The 22,764-nt window shown below is 35.6% G+C and overlaps 2 protein-coding genes and 2 long non-coding RNA genes across 4 annotated transcripts; all 4 read left to right on the top strand.

The window, feature by feature from the left end:
- The first annotated feature begins 2,764 nt into the window (after nucleotides 1-2,764).
- Nucleotides 2,765-6,689, top strand: LOC145238062 (ras-related protein Rab-21-like). Its single transcript, XM_080101107.1, has 6 exons — nucleotides 2,765-2,957; nucleotides 3,261-3,320; nucleotides 3,692-3,799; nucleotides 4,386-4,449; nucleotides 4,863-5,006; nucleotides 5,891-6,689. Exons 1-6 carry the CDS (start codon nucleotides 2,835-2,837, stop codon nucleotides 6,040-6,042), a joined length of 651 nt encoding a protein of 216 aa, XP_079957233.1. The 5' UTR covers nucleotides 2,765-2,834; the 3' UTR covers nucleotides 6,043-6,689.
- Nucleotides 6,690-7,034: 345 nt separating this feature from the next.
- LOC145238064 (large ribosomal subunit protein uL23m-like) lies at nucleotides 7,035-11,677 on the top strand. Its single transcript, XM_080101108.1, has 4 exons — nucleotides 7,035-7,202; nucleotides 8,391-8,513; nucleotides 8,836-9,007; nucleotides 11,439-11,677. Exons 1-4 carry the CDS (start codon nucleotides 7,162-7,164, stop codon nucleotides 11,634-11,636), a joined length of 534 nt encoding a protein of 177 aa, XP_079957234.1. The 5' UTR covers nucleotides 7,035-7,161; the 3' UTR covers nucleotides 11,637-11,677.
- A 1,725-nt stretch (nucleotides 11,678-13,402) lies between these two features.
- Nucleotides 13,403-15,253, top strand: LOC145238066 (uncharacterized). Its single transcript, XR_013862074.1, has 2 exons — nucleotides 13,403-13,569; nucleotides 13,918-15,253. It is a non-coding gene; the product is annotated as an uncharacterized LOC145238066 (long non-coding RNA).
- An 835-nt stretch (nucleotides 15,254-16,088) lies between these two features.
- On the top strand, nucleotides 16,089-18,998 carry LOC145238065 (uncharacterized). The gene is made up of 4 exons (XR_013862073.1): nucleotides 16,089-16,527; nucleotides 16,594-16,662; nucleotides 17,093-17,206; nucleotides 17,926-18,998. It is a non-coding gene; the product is annotated as an uncharacterized LOC145238065 (long non-coding RNA).
- Nucleotides 18,999-22,764: the final 3,766 nt, after the last annotated feature.

Below are 22,764 nucleotides of genomic sequence, written 5' to 3'. Positions count from 1 at the left end.
TGGGCCCGAAAAGATTTCAAAAATTGTATTGAACTTAGCGTATTTCGTCCCTATTGGCATTTGGCCCAAAGTGGGTGTTAGTTAATTGCATTTTGCTGTAATTATCGAGTCGGGTTCACTTTTTTGAAACCGGATTAATAAAATAGACTAAAAGATGAGGCAAAGCTGCGAATTTAAAAAAAATAATGGGCCCGAAAAGATTTCAAAAATTGTATTGAACTTAGCGTATTTCGTCACTTTCGGCATTTGGCCCAAAGTGGGTGTTAGTTAATTGCATTTTGCTGTAATTATCGAGTCGGGTTCACTTTTTTGAAAACAGATTATTAAAATAGACTAAAAGATGAGGCAATGTGGCGAATTTAAAGGAAATAATGGGCCCGAAAAGATTTCAAAAATTGTAATAAAGTTAGCGTATTTCGTCAGTTTCGGCATTTGGCCCAAAGTGGGTGTTAGTTAATTGCATTTTGCTGTAATTATCGAGTCGGGTTCAGTTTTTTGAAACCGGATTAATAAAATAGACTAAAAGATGAGGCAATGTTGCGAATTTAAAAAAATAATGGTCCCGAAAAGATTTCAAAAATTGTATTGAACTTAGCGTATTTCGTCAGTTTCGGCATTTGGCCCAAAGTGGGTGTTAGTTAATTGCATTTTGCTGTAATTATCGAGTCGGGTTCACTTTTTTGAAAACGGATTATTAAAATAGACTAAAAGATGAGGCAAAGCTGCGAATTTAAAAAAAATAATGGGCCCGAAAATATTTCAAAAATTGTAATAAAGTTAGCGTATTTCGTCAGTTTCGGCATTTGGCCCAAAGTGGGTGTTAGTTAATTGCATTTTGCTCTAATTATCGAGTCGGGTTCACTTTTTTGAAAACGGATTATTAAAATAGACTAAAAGATGAGGCAATGGTGCGAATTTAAAAAAAATAATGGGCCCGAAAAGATTTCAAAAATTGTAATAAAGTTAGCGTATTTTGTCAGTTTCGGCATTTGGCCCAAAGTGGGTGTTAGTTAATTGCATTTTGCTGTAATTATCGAGTCGGGTTCAGTTTTTTGAAAACGGATTATTAAAATAGACTAAAAGATGAGGCAAAGCTGCGAATTTAAAAAAAATAATGGGCCCGAAAAGATTTCAAAAATTGTATTGAACTTAGCGTATTTCGTCAGTTTCGGCATTTGGCCCAAAGAGGGTGTTAGTTAATTGCATTTTGCTGTAATTATCGAGTCGGGTTCACTTTTTTGAAAACGGATTAATAAAATAGACTAAAAGATGAGTCAATGGTGCGAATTTGAAGAAAATAATGGGCCCGAAAATATTTCAAAATTTTTAATAAAGTTAGCGTATTTCGTCAGTTTCGGCATTTGGCCCAAAGTGGGTGTTAGTTAATTGCGTTTTGCTGTAATTATCGAGTCAGGTTCACTTTTTCGAAAACGGATTATTAAAATAGACTAAAAGATAAGGCAATGTTGCGTTTTAAAAAAAAATAATGGGCCCGAAAAGATTTCAAAAATCGTATCAAATTTAGCGTATTTTGTCAATATTTTGATTTGGCCAAAACGTTCGTTGCGCAACCATCCGTGACGTTCTCTCGTATCGCATTCCTTTTTTCGATTTTATTCTGGCAGAATGACAATGGTTGTTCATTCATGAAGAAGTGATTGATGTGTTTTGTTGTTGTTGTTTAACTGCTGTAAGGAAATATGTTTGTAATTAAGTTAAACTTTTTGGCATGTTAGATACGTTACGTAGTTTACACGAAACGAAACCTATGTGTTTTATTAGTATCTTACCAACGTAAAATGTTTCTGTCATGTGATTTTGATATGCGTATGGTAGACTATAGAGTTCCTTCGCTTGTTCTGTTTGTGTTTGAGGTTGGTTCAGAGAGCGTTGACAGTTTGAAACAGTAAAATCTTGTTTTAGTGTTTTACTGCTTTTATTTATTTTAGCGTGTTTGTTTTAGCAATCATTTTTATTAGACCAAGTATTGCTCATCCAGCAGTTTTTATTGTAAACAATCGACGTTTCGACGTCCTATACAAGACGTCTTTCGTCTTGCAAGTTATGTCATTATCCTGATGAAGGCGTCTTGTATAGGACGTCGAAACGTCGATTGTTTACAATAAAAACTGCTGGATGAGCAATACTTGGTCTAACATTATGCCTGGCAGCAATAGCTTATTTCAATCATTTTTATATTGTATTGTATTTTGGTTACAGGAACTGATGATGCCACATAGGCGAAATATATATTCCTTCATTTAAAACCGACTGATTCTGTTTAACCAAGGATTTACAGTCTATTGGTTTTAGTGTATTAAAGTTAAAAAGGCAAACAGTGATCGTCAGTTTAAGACATGCTGTTGATGGTTTTGATCTATTACTAAAGTTATCATTTTGATCTATCTCATATATGGTTGTTTACAGTTTGGCCTGTTGATTGTGCTAACATTTTTATCACTTTATGTTTTCCTTTTATGTTTTTACTTGTACTCATTTGTATCACAAATACAGATAAATAACAAACAATTTAAACTGAAAATTAGGTTAAGTTTACAAAAACTAATTGTACATACATGTATTAGAATGAGAAACTGATTATACCCAAGAATTTAAGTGAACTAGGGGTGAATGACTTTGCAATCTTTGAAGTTTTTTAGTCTATTTAATATATGCTCCTGATGTCTTTATACTGAGTTTTTAGTGATCCATGATTTTATTAATATTATCAACTGTTTGAGTAATTGTATGTTACCTAATTTTTCCTTTCTGAACTTTTACAGAAATATTAGAGTAAATTACTGTAATTTAAAATTTCTCACATGTGACTGCAAATGGCTTCGAGGACGAAACAATTCAAGGTTGTGCTTCTCGGTGAAGGTTGTGTGGGAAAAACTTCACTTGTTCTGAGATATTGTGAAGACAAATTCAATGACAAACATATAACTACCCTTCAGGTAAAAGTTTTGTACAAATTTATTTTACTATTTCCTTGCACTTATCTTTATTCACCATTGCTTTAAGACAAAGCAAATTGGAATTGGAATATTGTAAACAATCAAGTTGTTTATTGCTACTTTTTACAGTGGATAGCTTTTAAACATGTAATGTTCATAATACTGATTTTTATGTCCATAATACTCACTTAATTGATATAGAGTGTGCAAAAAAAAACATTTTTTTAACTAGCGGGCATGCTGTATGATGACATACTCCCATAGAGATTTATTATTATAATGTTCTTTTGTTATCTATTTTAGGCATCATTCCTCAACAAAAAATTAAACGTTGGTGGAAAAAAAGTGAATTTGTCAATTTGGGTGAGTAAACATGTGTTTGACTGACTGCTTTTCCGTTGACATCACAATGACATTGCAGTTTCTACACTTCAACTCGGATTATTTTGTAATTTTTTAATAGTCAGCCACCTTCAGTCACCTTTCATTTCACCAGTAAATGTTTACAAATAGTATAACAGCCATATATTGCATTCATTTATACCATTATTTGATATTATTGACATTAGATTAAGGAAACTTTATTTCAGGATAATAATATTACAATGATACTAGATGCAAAGTAATTGCCTTAAGCTTGGATATTCAGTGTTATAAATTTAGCCCATTGTTGCTATCAAAAGCTTGCTGACAAAGAAACTTCCAGGAGGTGCTAATAGTGCCCTTCTTTTTAGGATACTGCCGGCCAAGAAAGATTTCATGCGTTAGGTCCCATTTATTATCGAGATAGCAACGGGGCAATTTTGGTATATGACATCACAGATGAGGATTCCTTTCAAAAGGTTGGTTTAAATTGATACAAGTATTTTTTGCTAATTAATTGATCTGCCTCCTATCAAATTGATTATACTGTAGTTTTGTGGGAAAAAATTGGATTCCTAACCATTTTCTATAACGGCCATATTTTGGTGACACCAACTAGTTTTCCCTTGGGGTTGTATGGTTTCCTACATAAGAACCAGTTGTTGCAGAAATGTAATAATAACTAAACATCAGTAATTCTTTGTTTTCAATAAACAACTTCAGTGACAGCTATTTTTTTAATGGTGCTACTTTGAAGTTTGTGTGTTATGTTCTTTTGTAACTTCTATTTCCCAGTCATTTTCTTGCAATTAACTAGAATATTTTCTTAACTGGTAATACACTGTAGGTTTGGATTTTGTATGAAATGAAACACAATTTGCAAATCAGTGGAACTTGCACTGTTTTCACATTTCAATTTTTATCATTTTAAGTTGTGCCTTGCACCCTACAATCTATCTGCGTAAAGTACAATACTTTTCATGGCTATATGAGCCTAAACTTATTAGAGAACTATACCCAAATCATGTTGAATGTTCTTGTTTCAATTCAGTTTATATTCCTCAGGTTAAAAACTGGGTGAAGGAATTAAGAAAGATGTTGGGTCAGGACATAAGCTTGTGCATTGCTGGTAAGTTGTTTTTGTCCATAGAATGTTTTTACAACAAGTATAAGAAATTCCGAACTCGTGCCCCATGATGAAAAACACATTTTGTGATGTCAATCATTAAAAATTGAGCTGTGCTTTTCAACCTGGGAGGAATTTTAAATTTTAGTCAAGGAATTTCACTTTCACTCTTGCTAATACATTTTGCTTTACAGTTTTGACGTCAGGGATGTTGTATTTGATGTTGGCCCCTTTTTAAATAATGTTTAAAATAGTTGGGATCTACCAACACAGAAGCTTTTAGTAGTCCAAATGTGACAATGCTACAAACTACACTATCAAAAAACAAAGTGTTGTTAGCATATTGGTCTGACCGCCACAAACAACAAGTAAAAGAAAAACCCCAGTGTGCTATGAAAATTTTCTCATGTTCTTAGGCAACAAGATTGATTTGGAGAAGAACCGACATGTTACAGTGCAAGATGCAGAGGAATATGCCGCCTCTGTTGGAGCCAAACACATCCACACAAGCGCCAAACTTAACAAAGGCATTGATGAACTGTTTCTAACCCTGACCAAAAGTACGTAAAATTTGTTTTTGTTACTCACAAATCTACAAATTAGTTTGGGTAATTCATTCGTGATTTAAAAAAGTTTTATGTTAACATTCAGACAAAACATTTTGAGTCATTATGTTAACATTTAGAAAACATTAAAAGTACCAAATGTGGCTACTACTAAAAGAGTAAGTTTGTGTTACAACCTTAGTTGTGTCATCATTTCAGCTCACCCTTGTGTATTTAATTCAGTGGTGCAACTTTTCATGCTTTTCTTCAGAAAAATGTTGGACAGATTGTATGTAACAACACATTTAAAACTTAAATTTAGTATACTTGCTGGATCTAATTTATCTGTGATATTGAACATAGTATGGTTCTGTATGTTATCACAGGGTAAGCAGTTTCAATGGACAGAAATATACTTTATTGAAATCATTTTGCATTTTTGGAATTTTATAACACTATTATCTGGTCTTATTTGCCTATTTAGAGCTTATATTATGAGAAACAGCATGGCATACTGTGGAGTGCCATGCAGTATTTTGTACGACCCTAAATTGACCTCACCAAAAGTTGGTGTCTCTGTGACACAAACAAAATTATTTCCAACTTGAGTAACAATACATAATGACAATTTTCATAAGAAAAGGCAAGTTTGAGCAGTCTGATTATAAATTGTAAACTTCTTTGCAACTTGCATTACAAAAATGTATATATGCAATACATTTGATTTAGATTTGTTTAACAGAAACTAGTTTATGCCACTTTTACGATTGGTGGGACAAACCTGTTTATAGCAAAGCTTCTCAAACCTTCATCTTAACAGAAATGTTTGACTATGCTGCTACCGATGTATTTTTTGTTATGGTGGACGGTGCACTGCTTTAATTATTGATATTTGGCAGGAATGCTTCAGACTTCAGAGGAACAAGATGAACAAAATGCCGCATCAGGTGGAATAACATCTGGCAACTCAACCAGAAGAAATCGACCAGGTGTTGTGGTTGTCAATGACGACCCGATCGACCCTCAACAGAAATCTGGATGTTGTAGTTGATATCATGAATCTATGTGTTTGATGGCAACAACTGGAATACTTTGCCCACGCGTGTAACTTCATTCTGGCTTGAAACTAACTCGAATTGTTTGTTTCCTGGCCTATTATTCATCTATAGAGTCACCTTTTCTTCGTGCACCTGCTTTAAGGCATATTTTTTAATTCCATATCTGATTTTTTACTGTGCATGCATTTAATTTATTTACTTGAAGTTGGCCAGATGCTCTAATCTTGAAAAGTCCACTGAGACTTCAAAGTGTTGAATGAATTTGAGTGTTGGGAAAATATTGCTGAAATGTGTGGCAAATATTTATTCAAACAATTTAGGAAAAGTTCGATTTGATTTATACAATCCCTGGGGCATGTGTGGCTCCAATCACCTACTTATCTATTTACTTTTTTACTAGATACCACAAAACTAAGGTTGTATTATTTCCTGAGATCTCCCGTTCTCCAATTTTTTGGGAATGGAGTCTAACTGATGTACCTGTTGGTAAAATTAAAATTACTAAAATACAATTCTTTTGTTCAAATTTTTTCAGGCTATTCAAGCTTGTTGATACTTTCTTTCTTGTTTCCATTTCTTGCGAATAATACTTTAATGATTGTATTGTGTATGTAATGCAAAAATAAATTCTATTATGTAAGGTTTTGAGTTTTTCAGAATCAACAAAAGGGCATCTGGTACATTAAATAATAACAGAACAGTATTTGTTTGTTGCAGAAAAGCTGAGACGTGGTTTTGTCATTTCCCGACCCTCATCGTTTTTTAATCCATCAGGCGAAGTTTGGGATTTACCTTTCGCGCATTGGATTAATTGAACTTACATGTAACAAAGTATTGTGAAAGTTCAGGTTTTCTTTGTAAGTTTATAAGATGGTTTGTACGCTACATAGTTGATTTTTTACTAAATAAACATGATTTAGTATGAACGTTTTAACTTAAATTATTTTAGAAAGACTAAACGAAACAAATTTAAAGCTGAAGTAATTTTATTCTGAAATTTTAAAGTACTCTGTTAAAGTGTTTTCACATGTTGTACTTCCATTAAACTGCTAAGGGGTGTTATTGTTTTGATTTTGAATAAAACGTGAATCGTATATGGCAAATTGAGAAGAATGCGAAGGATACGGCTTCCTGGAAAGCTTCCCACTGTGAAGTAAGTTTAAACCAAAAGAATCGAAGGACTGTGGAGTTCTGTTTGAGTGAAAAACCACAGGCTAGCTTATTTTGGTCATTACTGCTAACTGCTATACTATAGTGTTGTGCTATGACCAGTATGGATAGTATGGCAGCTGCACACCCGAGACTATTTTGTTTCAAGTTTGATTGCACACTTGAACAACCCCTCGAAAAAAGCCTTCGGCAAAAATGTTCTATTATTTTCTTGCGTTATTGACAAAACATTAGGCCTGGGCGCTAAATAACTTCTGTTTTCCAGATTAGTTACATTAGTTAACCAGTGGCGCAATTGTATTTGACGGTTATTTTGAGATTTTGTTAAATATTTGTAAATCGGTTAGCTTTTTCTTGATGAGTTGCACACTTGACTGGTTCGTGCACACCCTAAAATTTCTTCTTGCACACCTGAGATCTCGGCGAAACGTGCCATAAAATCCAATGTGGTGCTATGATTGAATTTTGTTTGGGGATGTTTCAAATATTATCCACTAGTCTAAGTGGCACAGCAACAACTTGTTAGCGATATATGCTGTGTTAAGGAAACTTAAACCCATGTTCTTGCATTGCGACAAGAACATTGAAACTAAAAGTAAGGCTTGGGGCTTGGTAAACTTTACAAAGGTGGGGTTGAAAGTCGCTGTGGTTCCTTCTCGAGAAATTCTTGTTAAGAAATTGTGAAAAAATCGAGTCTCGATTCTCAAGAAATAAAAATTCTCGCTAGAAGTTATGTCACGTATTATAAACAAAAAGTAAATGCAAAACCTCTTATTACCTGTATTTTTGTTTCAACTCGCCCCCAGATCGTACTGGACAGGTTACTTTCCTTCTTTGCGCCAAAAAACAGCGATTTTTAATGTGTGTTGCAGTAAACTTTCACTTTTTCCAAGCAGTAGTCACGCTTAGTTGCGTTATATCTATAACACTGACCTACAGTCGATTCTTTTTTTTGCTGGTTTGCTAGCGAATCACTACTCACGATAGCGACTAGAAGCAAAAAAGTGCACATCAAATTTGTTTGTTTGGTTTTGTTAGAAAATCTGCTTAAATAAAAAAAATTGAGATTCTCGAGAAATAAAATTTTAATTTCTCGTTTCTCAAGAAACAAAAAAGTGAGAAAAAGAGGAACCCTACTTCGAACATCCTTAACCAATCAATCGTTTTGCAGGTTTCCACTTCACTATGAAGGGGCCCCACAAAGACGATTGTTCTTTCCTGAGTGGTATTTTACTATGGTGAAACCCAGGGAAGAAATGCCAAGCAACTATGTTAGATTTCATATTCCAGCAGAGTATGTTGTAATTTTTTATTGTTGCGTTTTTTAAGCATAGAAATCCCCTTTTTTATTTTGAACTGTATGAAACCTTTCATAATAACTGCAGTTTCTAGGCAACCCAAAGATCAAAAGTTTGTTCCACAAGCTTGTCACTGATCAACAACAGATAGCAGAGCTTAAAACATATTGTAGTCATACTGTTTTTTTTTTTTAATTTTGTCAAAAAAAGTCTAACACCAGATAGTGGCGTCTTTAAATGTTAAAATTTGTATCAGCAAAAACCTATTCATCTTCCTGCAGAAGTAAATTTTCCTCACTCGGTGTTTCTTTTTTCTAGCATGACAAAATATGATGTGAAGGAATATCTGGACAAGCTCTACAATGTTTCTGTTGTCAGCATCACACTGGGAATTGTAAACTATCAAAGATTCAAAGCACCTAACCCGTGGAGGAAAAACTCCTATACGTGGAAGTTTGTTGATCCTTGGAAGATTGCTCATGTCTACCTGGTATCACTCTTGATTTATAGCAATTTTAGTTTCTTTGGATTCAGCTAGCAATAAATAAGATGCACTGTTTTTTTATATTTTATAAAATCAAGCAGTTGTTCGTAGTGGGTTACCGGACCCCCCTTTTCAAAAAGTTGTGCGTAAATTAAATAGGCCAAAATCGTTCCGTTTACCACTGCGTGATAACAGGGAGTCGTTATCTCAAAGACGCGAGCCTTCAATCTCTTGTATTCGCTTGTTATCTAATCGCCAATTGTGACGTAACAAGGGTTTAATAAGGAGGTTTATGCGCTAACAATCGGAAAGTTACGTTCCGGCTAGGACGCTGGTAGCAGTTTCTTGCTAAGTGGTAACTGCACTAAGTGCAACATATCAAACTGTTTTTGCATTTGAACAATGTAAAAGGGTTAAAAACGTGTAATGTTGTGTTGCTTTGATCCGCCAAACACGTAATAGTTTGTCAAAACATTAGATCGATGTAAATCGAGTTATGTTATTAGGGTAATTTGTTACTTGCCAGGCACAATTTATGCCTTCTGCAGTTACCACCTTTGGTGCATTCGTGACTTTGCGCAACTTAACAGTAGGATTACCGCTTCAGCAAGAGATTTAGTTCTTTAGAAATTGGACCCTGTTTTTTTAAGCAACGATTTTGATTACCTGACAGTCACGCTTATTTTGCAGCTGCAGTTTGGCTGAGTAAGCTAGATAGCAGCGGCGAAATCAGAAAACTACAAAGCTTTCGCTAAAATTACCTGTTCTTCCTGTCAATTAGATGGGTAGAGAAACCGCCAATTTTGGAAAAAAGTGCTTTGCCGCATAACGCGTCGTTATGAACGACGTGTGACGTCATAATGACGTCATTAGGGATTTCCCCCCCCAAAATTGTTGGACCCCCCCCTTTAAAAATTTCTGGATACGCCCCTGGGTTACGTATATTTTTTTCACTATCACGTGGTGATTACATTTTTCGGCATGTGTGTGTGCACGCCTGTACCCCAACCACGGCAGATAAATTAGCCAGTGACAAGTAAGTACAACACTACACTTAAGTATCGAAGGTATATACATGTGGTACTCGTACTCGGTATCGGTACTCGCTTCAAAACCTGGTATCGTCCCATCACTAACGACTGGTCAATGGTATACAGTTTCCGAAACAAAATTAATTGAATAACAATTTGTTACATATTCCTTTGCTGCAAAATATCTACCTAATATGTCAACTGTCTGTAATACTGTTCGAGTTTTGTAGGAAAAGTTTTAACTTTTTTAAAAAACTGGCCTTGTACAGCTGTAGGTCAGAGCTAGAGATAAAATTCTCAGAGGATTGGAAGTGTAGTTCTTTTTTACTACTATTGTAAATATATGACTATATAATGTAAAAGAGTATGGACAAAACCTTTTTAAGTTTAGGTTGATGCTTTCTACTTTTTTGTCGTTAAGAGTCCAAATATAAACGCCTTATTTTTGCCTTAACCAATTTGAATAAGAAACATGTGTGGGGACCCATTTGTTTGGTAAATAAAATATAGAATATATAAAATAGAAATATGTAGGAAAGCCACCTTTTCTAATTGGTTAATGCCTCAAGTTTTTTTCACTCCCTTATTAAACTAAGAAATCAAGTTTATGTTTACAGACTCTTTAGATTAGAAATACAGAACCTAGTGTGCTAAAAATCTAATGACCGAAAAAACGGTTATATATATATGTGTGTGTTTCATTGTAACCACATAAAAACTTCGCATGGCAGTAGGGTATTGCTGGCCAACATATGTATTTTAAAACATTATTAAGATTGGTTTGTCGCTTATGTCAAGTGTGTGGAGAACTATTCGTTTCTGCTTGCAAAAAATGTTGTCAGATGTAATTAACCTGTAGAGACCCCAAAAATATTTCTTACAGCTCTCTTTTGTTCATCCATCACATTACATGTAGTTATTTTATAACATATAAAAAGCCAGTGGATCTTCTTCATTGCACGTGGAATCCAAAATTGTAGCCTATTTGAGAAAATATTCTTAATTGCATATTCTGGTGTGTTGAAATAAAGATACATACAGATTGATCACATACTCTTAATAATAACGTCAGGTATAGGTCATTATAATGTAAGCTCCACAAGCATATTGTGATTGTGATGAGTTTGTCAGTGCTAACACCAGGGTTGTAAGTTGGGCCGGGTTAAGTCATATTTTTTAGCCGGTTCTGTTACAAAAAGTCCATTTACAGTAACCAGGAATGCTAACCGGTTCGCTGATCTCATTAAACGGTCCTCTAGGACCGGTGCAAGCCGCTATATCCCACCACTGCATGTGGCCATGAAACTTGAAACAATTATTATAAAGTTACAAAAAGTCATTTGTCTGTGGATTTTGGTTGATGAGTTAAGCAGTTTGGATTTGTGATGTTTGAAATTTGTACACAGGCGAATGGAGACACTTTCAAATTTCCCGATGTGTTTCAACTGAGTCCTGAAGATGCAGAGGAAGATGATGCTGATTCGATGAACGAGGAAACTCACACCTTACTAGAAATTGAGGAGAGAATGAAAAAACTTTTCAAAAAGCAACAGTCACAAACCTCAGATCGGGACAAAATTTATTTTGACAACCGATGGTTGTGAATTTTATTTTAAGTTTTATTTCAATAAAAGCAGTGAAGTAAGCCCTCGTTCGGAGTATCAGAGCAACGTTTTATGTTTACAATTTTGGTTAAAACTGGTTCATGGGTTGGGTTAGGGCAGCGGTTCTCAACTGGTGGTCCATGGACCATCACTTTTTGGGTGGTCCACAGGACCTAAACTAAGTTTGGTGATAAACTAGAGATGATTGCATATTACAGATGGAAAGAGTATCAAAATGTTAGCTGTTAATAATTGTATCTCACTTACTGACTATCGGTTTCAAACAATTATGTCTCAAGCCCTAATAGTAGTTTTGTATGTGTACTTCGATCTTGCTCAAAAGTAAAATGGCCGAACTTGGCCGAATGGCCTGGCGCGCCTGACCCATTTACAAAACCTGATCGGGTTTCGTCCCCGGGAGTATCCTGGGTTCGAATCCCGTGAACGACAAAGGGCAATTTTTACTGGGGCGGTGGTCCATCGCCTGAAACGAGTTGAGAACCACTGGGTTAGGGTCAGAGATGTACAGAGTCTGATTTCTTACACTCCGACTCCACTTCAGGCTGGGAAAAATCGACTCCGGCTGCTGATGAATATTGCAAAACCAGACTCTTGACTTTTGTTAATAATCCATTTAACAAACAATAGTCGTTTTAACTAGTGATCGTGTTGGCGAAAATGAAAGTTTAGGCATCAATTTCATGCAATCAAAAAGTTTAAATATCGGAAAAACAGCACATTCGGCACTACGGCTCGTCACCCCTGGTTAGTTTACCGGAATTTCCTGGACATGTCCGGAGTTGAGGCGGGAAATTCTGTGTCCGGAAATATTTTAATACACTCGTAATGTCAGGAATTCTGTATGTAGTTCTTAAAGTGGCCGAAATTGCTTTCCCCGGGTGATTCAAGCAAGGAACAAATCATCACAATAATTTTCAAAAACGACTGATTAATGTTTAAACCGGTTTACCGTTGTCTGTGCGTTTTTTTTTTATACACAGTGCTATGTGAAACGCACTAAAAATTCGAAATCAAATACCGTATTTACTCGATTGTAAGCCGCGGCTTAAAAAGTTTTATACCTTCCGTTTGTGCGGCTTATACCGATATTATTTTCACACTCCAACTTTTTAATTTATTTGGGGTTAAAAACATGTACCTATGCATGTACAGATTTTGAACGTGCGAATCTAGAAGCTGAAATTCCTTGGACCGCTGTGAAAAAAGTTTGGCGGTCTCTGCATTAAACTAATTCAATTCCCCGTAGACTCGGGCCGTAGTTTGTTGTGACCCCTGATCTTAAGCAATGATAGTGACAACCATATATTTTGTTTCTAGTGAAAGTTTATTAATTAGATTATCACATTTTAAAGCTTTATGGTGCTCGGACATTTTACGTAGACAACATGATACTAACATTATTTTAAGGCATTGATTTAAGGGGTCCAACACCTAAGCCTAGTTGTCTCTACTTCGTCTTTGAACGTGCGAATCTGAACGCCGAGATGCTTCATGCCTCTTAAAACAACAGCAACAAATAAAAGTGCGCATTGAAGATTGTTTTCCTCTAATTTTTGATCCTTTTAAATTCTTGCTTTTAGGCAAAATAATTTGGCATTTACTATTCAACCTGTGGTGTATTGGATTAAGGATACTACAATACAATTTATTTTAATATTTTTGTTCGTTTCCGAAATATGGACTAAACTTATGTAAATAAATCCAATAAAAATCGTAAAATTTTATCGATGACACATTAGCGCGAGTTATGATGTATATTAAAGATTATTTAGCATTTTGTTTCTCAAAAAAAATATATTTTCAAAATTGAATTCGAATGCAACCATCGATGTTGCGCGCCTCAACAACGAACAGCTTGCCACGTTTTTTTCTCGCCTTCATACCGCGTGTTGGATGGAAGCCTTGTTATCTGGTGAGTTTTATGTGAATTATTTGCATTCTTTGTAATTTTATGATTTTTAAACATTAATATTAATACTACATTTTAAACATGGTATTGACTTGAAAAAACGTAATCATGCACAAGTTTTTTTTTTAAGGTTTGGTTTGGGTGACCGCTAAGTAGTTTTAAGAGACCGAAGTGTTTCATTTAAATACCAAAAAATAGACTGTAGTTGCAAGTCCAAATTTTGGGAAACCGCTGGAGAAGTTTGGGGGACCGTTTCGGTCCCCCAAAACACCTTAAAAAAACACTGATCATGCAGCTTCTAAAACCATAAATTGCGTTGTGTAGAAAGTATTTATGTATGTTTTCTTTCAGACGTTTGTATTTCTGTGGTTTACCAACTTCAATTCAGTCATCTATCGACCAACATTCCTCAACTTCAAATATTTAATTGTATGTAAACATAGGAGTCTGTTATGGGTCAACCGGGATTGTGGAATTAACTTAGGCTAACTGGCGCTAGGGTGAGTGACCTATTCTTTGCCGAGGTTGACTCGTAAAGGAAGTCTTCCTCGGTGGTCAAAGAATGGTCCAAGTCTGCAGGAGTGCCACTATGTCAGCAAGTTGGCGCCAGGGCTATAACTAGAGTGGCACTTATAACTAAGGGTAGGTTAGGTAATATAGGTGGGGTACGTTTGGGATTCGCGCGCCACATAGGGTCTTAGCTTAGTCCGATTTGTAGTTAGGTGTGGCGCGTTGCTAAATGGCCTTAGCTAAAATAAGGTGCACATAGAAACACGGTCTTGGCATGGCCTCCACCGCATGCGCTGGCCGCGGTGTAGACGATACCGAGTAGGGACACCGCTATTCCCAATGAAGGTCCAGGCTCGTGGACCAGAGGGGACCGGCTTGGCATTTTGCCCGAAAAGTTTCGTGAGCCACCCTGATAGGGCGCAAACTGTTGTTAATTTTTTTCCAGCCCAGTGGTTGCGTAATTCATTTGGGTCCTTGCGGGGGGACTCTGAGGGCAAGGGCAGTGATGTTGTTAAGTTATACGCTGTAATCATCACTGGACCCTTTTAAACAATTTTTTTGCGCCTGTTTTAACTAATAATAGGGATGTTGTGGTTTTGTTTTAGGGTTTTGACCAGCTTTTATTGTCCTTGCCTACATCCAGTTCAGTTATTCTTTTTCTGCAAAAGAAAATTTGATCTCGACATCAAGCATGGATATAAGTCACTTTTTCGATTGAGTAGTAGAAGTATTGCCTTGCAGTAAAATGCGCTATAATAATGCCCTTGAACCCCATAATGCTGGTCAAACCCATTTGTTTCTTGTGGATTTAGGTTAACTTACTTATGGTTTATTATTTCAGTTCCGGTTTCTCGCTTGACCCAGCCACCTTGTCATTATGGGGCAATGACAATTTGGGTGGTTGTAAACATGACAGACTCACTTTCTACTATTCTAGGCTAATTTGCGGCGGTTGTATGTAGGGCAGTTAGTTGAGGCAAGCTTATGTTGTGTAGTTTTTCGTCGGCAAACAGGGGCGTTGGTGGTTTCACTTATATTTTTCAGGCCTGTCTACCTTTCCTGATAGACACTCTTTCTTGATCCTGGAGATGAACCAAATGCAACTGCCTTTAGCCAAGTGCTACTGCCATTTTTGTGTACAGATGTACAGAAGTTTTTACTTGCGCTTTTCCTCTTTCATCAACAAAAATGTGTGCAGAGTCAACTTTTTCTATCCTATCATTTCTCTTTAATAAGACCAGTTCTTGGGGGGGTGTTGTGCCTTTTACATCAGCCGTAAAGGTCCTTGTTATTGTGTTTTGTTTATTACATATTTTTCTAACCATGTGAACCACCAACGCCAAGTGTTAAGAATGTAGTTTAGAAATCAGAAGAGAGACCTCTGTACTTGGTGGTCAATTCTGAATTTCTTTATTCAAGGTGTGTATATTGTGTATTGGTTTACAATTAAATATAAACTGTTTTGTTTTCTTTTTCAGATCTTGCTATTGATTGGAGGATGTTACTGTATTGTATCATTTTACCATAATTGAGCAAAAATTGTTTTTGTGTCTTGCTGCAACTTTCAAAGGTAACTGTCATAACAAACACCTTTTTTGCAGGTTTTAACAAAAAGTTGTTTTTGCAGGTTTTAACAAAAAAACATTTTTGAAGGTTTTAACAAAATGCGGTTTTTGTAAGTTTTAACAAAAAGCTGTTTTTGCAGGTTTTAACAAAAAGTCAGTTTTTACAGGTTTTAACTAATATATCGTTTACTCTGTTTTTGCAGCTATTAACATTCTTTTTAGGGCCTTTGTCAAAAAAATGTAACTGTTTCTTGTTTTGCAGGTTTTAGGGCTTTTGTTTCAAAATGTAACTGTTTTTTTGTTTTGCAGGTTTTAGGGCTTTTGTTACAAAAGTTAAACTGTTTGTTTTTTGCAGTTTTTAGGGCTTTTGTTTTTAAAATGTAACCCTTTTTTGTTTTGCCGACTTTTTAGGACTTTTTTAATATTAAACTGTTTTCTTGCAGGTTTTAGGGCTTTTGTTTTCAACATGTAACGTTATTTTTGTTTTGCAGGTTTTAGGGCTTTTGTTTCAAAAATGTAACTGTTTTTTGTTTTGCAGGTTTTAGGGCTTTTGTGTAAAAATGTAACTGTTTTTTTGCAGGTTTACTGTTATTCACTTTTGTTTTTAACATCAACGGTAATGAATTTGATTTGTAGATTAATTGTTGCTTGTTTTAGTGGTTTTGTAGTTATGTCTTCTTTTTTAAAAAATTAACAGGTTTTGTTTTGCAGATTTAATGTTTTATGTTTTGCAGAGGACTGTTTTCAATTGTAGGGTTTTAATATTTTTTTGCAGGTGTAGGTTTTTTTTTCTGTTTTTGCAGGTGTAGGTTGTTGTGTAGCATGTAGTCTAAAACAGCTTTCAAAATTTGAGTGGAATCTTGATTTAACAATCACCTTGTAACTTGTAAGTACTCTTTTGTACTGTACCCATCTTGTCAGCACTTGTTGAATATTAATTCTGTTATTTTAGATGTTACATCATCCAAACAAGTACTCCAGCAGTTACTTCAATGAAGACACAAAAGAAATTATATTCAAGGTACGAAAATCAATTTGGTGTTTTTGTGTATGTTGGGTGAATTTTTATCAACATTATTTGAAGAGGTATGAGCAAATTTGTTCGGTCAAATACCTTTCTAACTAATTGCAAACATCACAAAAGGGTGCGGACTGCTGATACACCCTTTAGAATTACTGATTTGAACATTTGAAATCATTTTATCTTTACTAAATGTGTAAGTTTAATCAAAGCATACATAATACAATAGTTTAATGTACATGCACTCAGATGAATGATTAGTTGCATACCTGTTAATCCCATATTCTGTTTAATTGCATAAGATTATGTCTTATTGCATAAAAAACGCTTGGCAAAGTTTTACAAGGTAAATTTGTTTGCCTGTCTCTATATATTTTACGTAAAGTATCTTTTTCGAGATGTTTTAATCATCTTCACTTTTGCATTTCAGGTTGTCCAACCTCTGCATGCAATTTATCTTGACAAAACAAATACACCCAAACTTTCCAGCCAAATGTACTTCAGCAGTTACTTCAGTGAAGACACAACACAATTTATATTTAAGGTACAAAAATTGATTTGGTGTTTTTGTGTATGTTGAGTTGTAAATGGTGCATTTTACACCAGTGTGTGTACATTGACCACCATTTTTTTCCGATTCAATTTTATCCACATTATTTAAAGAGATATAAACACATAATTTGAAAAATATTGGAAACAATTTTGCTTTTAAACAAGTGCGCTGGTGATGCACGCCACAAAATGTGCTTTAAAACTGTAACATGTTTTGGTTAGTGCCTTGTTTTATGACATTAAACACAAATTGTCTGCTAATGTTTGGCAAATTTGTTGTTAAGCCAATGACGATCGTTGCAGCAAGGTGTTGCAATTGCGAACTAAATATTATTTCATTTTATTTTGATGAACGTTGCTTACTATGGGAAGTTTATTGGGCTTTATGTTTGAGTTCCTGTGGTTGCACACATTAGTGACATCACTTAAAGTGACATCGTATGTTATATCCGCAACTTTGTATTTTTTAAAAACTCTGCTCCCATGAGTCTGAGAGTCTCTATATATTTTTAAAATGTAAACATGAATCTGAATCTGATTAGTTGCATACCTGTTAATCCTATATTCTGTTTAATTGCATAAGATTATGTCATATTGCATAAAAAGATTGGCAAAGTTTTACAAGGTAAATTTGTTTGCCTGTCTCCATATGTATTTAATGTAAAGTATCTTTTTTGAGATATTTTATTTATCTTTACTTTTGCATTACAGGATGTTCATTCTCTGGAGATGCAATTGATCTTGATCCAACAAATACTCTTCCTTAAGTGATGGTGACATCTCAGTACATACCGCGACAGAGCAGGCCTGCAGCATACTGTACAGTGGCAGAAGAGCATCACAGACTTTATTGCAGTGCTTCATTCCACAACTGATATGGCACAACAGGTCGTGAAAAACAGATAAAGTCAGTCAGGGATCATTCCACAGTACCTATTAATATTTGCAATATGTTCAAATATTAGGACATTTGTGTAAACAAAAGGTGATAAAAATAAACAAACTGTGTTACCCTTGCTTATTTACAACAAGTGTAAACATTTTGACAAATGAAAAACCATGTATTGTTCCCTATCATAATCAACATGCATTTCCGATTTGTTTCCACATTTTTTCTACAATTGTACTTGTTTTTAGTTCTTTATTGTATTATTATCTGCCTAGCAGGGAACAACTTGTTAAATCTGACTTCATAAACAAATTCTTTCTTGAGCAGATAAAACAATTGTAAAAAGTTTACAGTTGCTGGGCCACTTTATATAATTTCATACAACATTAAGCTTAGTGCTTGCATAATTTTATGCATTAGGCAACTGAATGCCAATTAAATAGAGGGCGGAAAATGTGACAATTTACTGTACATATCGTTTAACTTTACTTTCTGATTTGTGTTTTTTGTAACACTGCAATATTGCTTTATAGCACGTCAGGCATAATGCTTTATGCTGAGTGCATTATAAATTGCTTTGATAGTTTCGATTTGGAACCTTTAGAAGATGTATTGCCAAGCACTAACATGTTTTCATATTTGTTTTTTGTACGACATGCACATTGTTTGTTTTTCACCTGGTTTAAATGCTTTTCATCAAAACATCGCCTGTAATGATTTGTGTTACAAAATTGTGTCATTGTAAAGAAAATCTTTCCCATAATGCAATGGTTTTCAAGCTATTTCATTTGTTATATTATTATTATTGTTTATTATTTTGCACAAATTTGTGAGTTTAGAAACTAAGTTTGTCCTTTTTATTTCATTTTTGAGTCAATACAATTATTTTGCTTTACTTTCATGCCAACATTTTTGTTATTTTGGGATGGTTTGTTAATTTTTTTAAAATATGAATACAGCTGCTAGATTTAACTTAAGCAGGCAGTTTTATAGAGGGAAATAACGATTTAAACGTTAAGACAAGTTTTAGCTCACAGCTTTTAGAGCTGTTGTTACTTTCGTCATGTCTTTGTTAAAACAGATATTAATGACCAGTTTCAAGCAGAGAATAATTTTGTGTCAGAAATATACGGGTAGAAATACTACACATAAAAAGTACTGAACGGGCGTTTTGTCTGCCAGGTTGCATATGCATATAAGTATATACTTAAACAAATTTTAGCATTTTCACTTGTAATATATCATTCAGTGCTATATTTTGTTGTTTCGTAGTGAGTGGGTGGGATTTTAGTTGTTAACAAGCGCATTCAACATATTAAACACATTTTGAACTGTCAAACGCGAAGGGTCGAAAAAAGTGCTTTTACATCAGGGCAGTGGTCATCAAACTGTTGTACGCGTACCGTTAGTGGTACGCCGGAACTTTTGAGGTGGTACGCGAGATTTAACAAATATGCTAGTCCGGGCGAGAAAGTGGACCTGTTTCTTGGTCTGGCAATTTAAATAGGGTTTAGGATAGGTGGTACGCAACGATAAAGTAAGTTGTCACGTGGTACGCGGTCCATATAAGATTAAGAAACACTCCATTAGGGCGTGCGAACTAAAAACTTTGGAAATTTGTAAGGAAAGGAATATGTTTTTCGGTAAAACAATCGCAATGTTATAGTTTTCGTCATCAATTGGTCATTCCATTTCATATTAGCGAAAGCGCACAACCTTTTTGGTATCTAACGAACGCAAGCGTGTCCATCATGGCCTATTTATGCACCAATTTAACCCGGTCTCCAAGGATTCCGATATGGCCAGCCATAGGCTAGTAAACAAATGTATGCTGATCATATCTAGTGCGACCATTAACTCTTATTTTCCAATGCCTATTTCTAGAACAAAAGCACAACCTTTATGCCAGTTTCAGAAACCAAATATCCCAAAAAAGAGGTTTTGTTCCGACTTGGTTTTTACGATTTATTCTGAATGTGCGTGTGGATTTTCTCGTAAAGTGGTTCTGCCGTAGTTGCTAGTATTCAGGTGCAAGTTCAAGTTTACGCAAAACGATTTGTGTTATTTTAAAATTGAAGGAATTTAGTTCAGAGTTGCAAGTCGGGCCGGGTTCGGGCTTAGGTATTTGTGAGAAAACGGGCTTAAAACGGGCCTGACTTTACGTTCCGTGTCCGCCATTTAAAAAAACAAAATAAAATCCCTCAGCTAAGAAACTCTGGCTTTGACCTAATGCCCACTCTACTATAAAACGTATTGTTTACCCCATTGTCTACTATTGTTCATTGTGTTTGTTGTCTATCTCTTTTTCTTTCACATCCTGTCAATCAAAATTTCGGGCCTAAACGGGCTTCGCAAAAACGTTTCGGGTTCGGGCCGGGCTTCGGGCTCATACTTTCGGGTTCGGGCCGGGTTCGGGCTCAGATTTCGGGCCCGCTTGCAACTCTGATTTAGTTATATAGTATGACTTTAATTATTTCAGCAAAATTCAAATCAAGTTTTACAAATTTGGGTAAAATTTGTTTGGAGAAAGTTAAAATACCCGGGCAAAAAGGAAACCAATGTTTACATAGTTTTACAGTCAAATAAAATTGAAAAGTACGTTTCTCGTTTAAAATTTTGCGACGTAACGTAATAATGCTGTAGGACAGGGGTGGGGAACCTGCGGCCCGCTTGCCTTTTTAATGCGGCCCGCGTCACAATTTTGTTTAAAGTACAGCATAAAACATAGTATCAAAAAACAACAACAACAATAAAATGTTTATGTACAAATATTTACTTGAAAAGACATTTCCACATTTGACGCCAAACTTATTAAAATTGCCACAAATTCGACGACTTGCTGTATTTGTGACGTAACAGTCACTCGACTGTCTCACCTTGCAGTAACGAATCATTAGCCATGTGGTGTTAGTTTTAAAGTGATTTTAGAGCTATTAACGTGTGGATCCTTATATTGTTACATAAAATATATTCGGTATAATGGAGCTAGGGTGTTCCAGAAAGAATGGACAGATTTTAGTCGAATTAAGTGCTGAACCTGTATGCCTTGTTTGTTGCTAAAAAATCAAATTTTGGAGCGATGAAATATAAAATCACTTGTGTGCTTAGGGTATTACACGAAATTTGAAAATAAAAAAAAACATTTGGCCCGTCTAAAAATGTTGTGCAATTCATGCGTCCCCAGTACTAAGTAGGTTCCCCACCCCTGCTGTAGGACCTACGGTGTAGGTACTGGTTGTTAGGGTTAGGTTTGGGTATAGGTTAGGGTTAAGATTAGGGTTGGGGTTTGGGGTTCAGGGTTTAGGGTTTAGAGTTTGGGGTATGTGTTAGGACAATCGTAACTCTTTTCCAGCATTATTTGCGTGTTTTAACGTTCACTGGGGTATTTAAGATTTGTCGCAAAATCAGGACAGCTTAAGTATTTTCGAGTTACGTTGTAACTGTTATGAGTTTAATCGCACCAAATAAAGTTACCTGAACTATTTTTAAGTTACGTTGCACGAAAAAAGGTTATCAAGCGCGGTACCAAGCGCACCTAGCGCACCTGTAGCATTAAAAGGCACCCGTTTGAACCGGTTTTTGAGGTGCGGAAGGAGGCAGTTTTTTTCGATTTTCGGGGGTCAAAAAATTCAAAAAAAATCCGGTTTTCGGTGGTTTTTCACCGGAATATTCCAGTTTCAAACTGGTTTAGACCGGTTTCTGCCTCCTACCGAACCTCCAAACCGGTTTAAACCGGAATCGGAGAGACAAAATTTTGACCCGATTTTTGAAAAAACACTAAGGCTATAGCCTTTCCGTTTTTTCGATTTTCGTGGTTCAAAAAATTCAAGAAAAATCCGGTTTTCGGTGGGTTTTCACCGGAATATTCCAGTTTCAAACTGGTTTAGACCGGTTTCTGCCTCCTACCGAACCTCCAAACCGGTTTAAACCGGAATCGGAGAGACACAATTTTGACCCGATTTTTGAAAAAACACTAAGGCTATAGCCTTTCCGTTTTTTCGATTTTCGGGGGTCAAAAAAGTCAAAAAAATCCAGTTTTCGGTGGGTTTTCACCGGAATATTCCAGTTTCAAACTGGTTTGGATCGGTTTCTGCCTCCTACCGAACCTCCAAACCGATTTAAACCGGAATCGGAGAGACACAATTTTGACCCGATTTTTGAAAAAAACCTAAGGCTATAGCCTTTCCGATTTTTCGATTTTCGGGTGTCAAAAAATTCAAAAAAAATCCGGTGTTCGGTGGTTTTTCACCGGAATATTCCAGTTTCAAACTGGTTTAGACCGGTTTCTGCCTCCTACCGAACCCGCAAACCGGTTTAAACCGGAATCGGAGAGACAAAATTTTGACCCGATTTTTGAAAAAACACTAAGGCTATAGCCTTTCCGTTTTTTCGATTTTCGGGGGTTAAAAAATTCAAGAAAAATCCGGTTTTCGGTGGGTTTTCACCGGAATATTCCAGTTTCAAACTGGTTTAGACCGGTTTCTGCCTCCTACCGAACCTCCAAACCGGTTTAAACCGGAATCGGAGAGACACAATTTTGACCCGATTTTTGAAAAAACACTAAGGCTATAGCCTTTCCGTTTTTTCGATTTTCGGGGGTCAAAAAATTCAAAAAAAATCCGGTTTTCGGTGGGTTTTCACCGGAATATTCCAGTTTCAAA

The sequence above is a fragment of the Phallusia mammillata genome, chromosome 7 (assembly GCF_965637545.1).
Source record: "Phallusia mammillata chromosome 7, kaPhaMamm4.hap1.1, whole genome shotgun sequence".
In the NCBI taxonomy this organism is placed as follows: Eukaryota; Metazoa; Chordata; class Ascidiacea; order Phlebobranchia; family Ascidiidae; genus Phallusia; species Phallusia mammillata.
The sequence above is the reverse complement of the archived record's forward strand: the minus strand, read 5'-3'. Positions and strand labels throughout refer to the sequence as shown.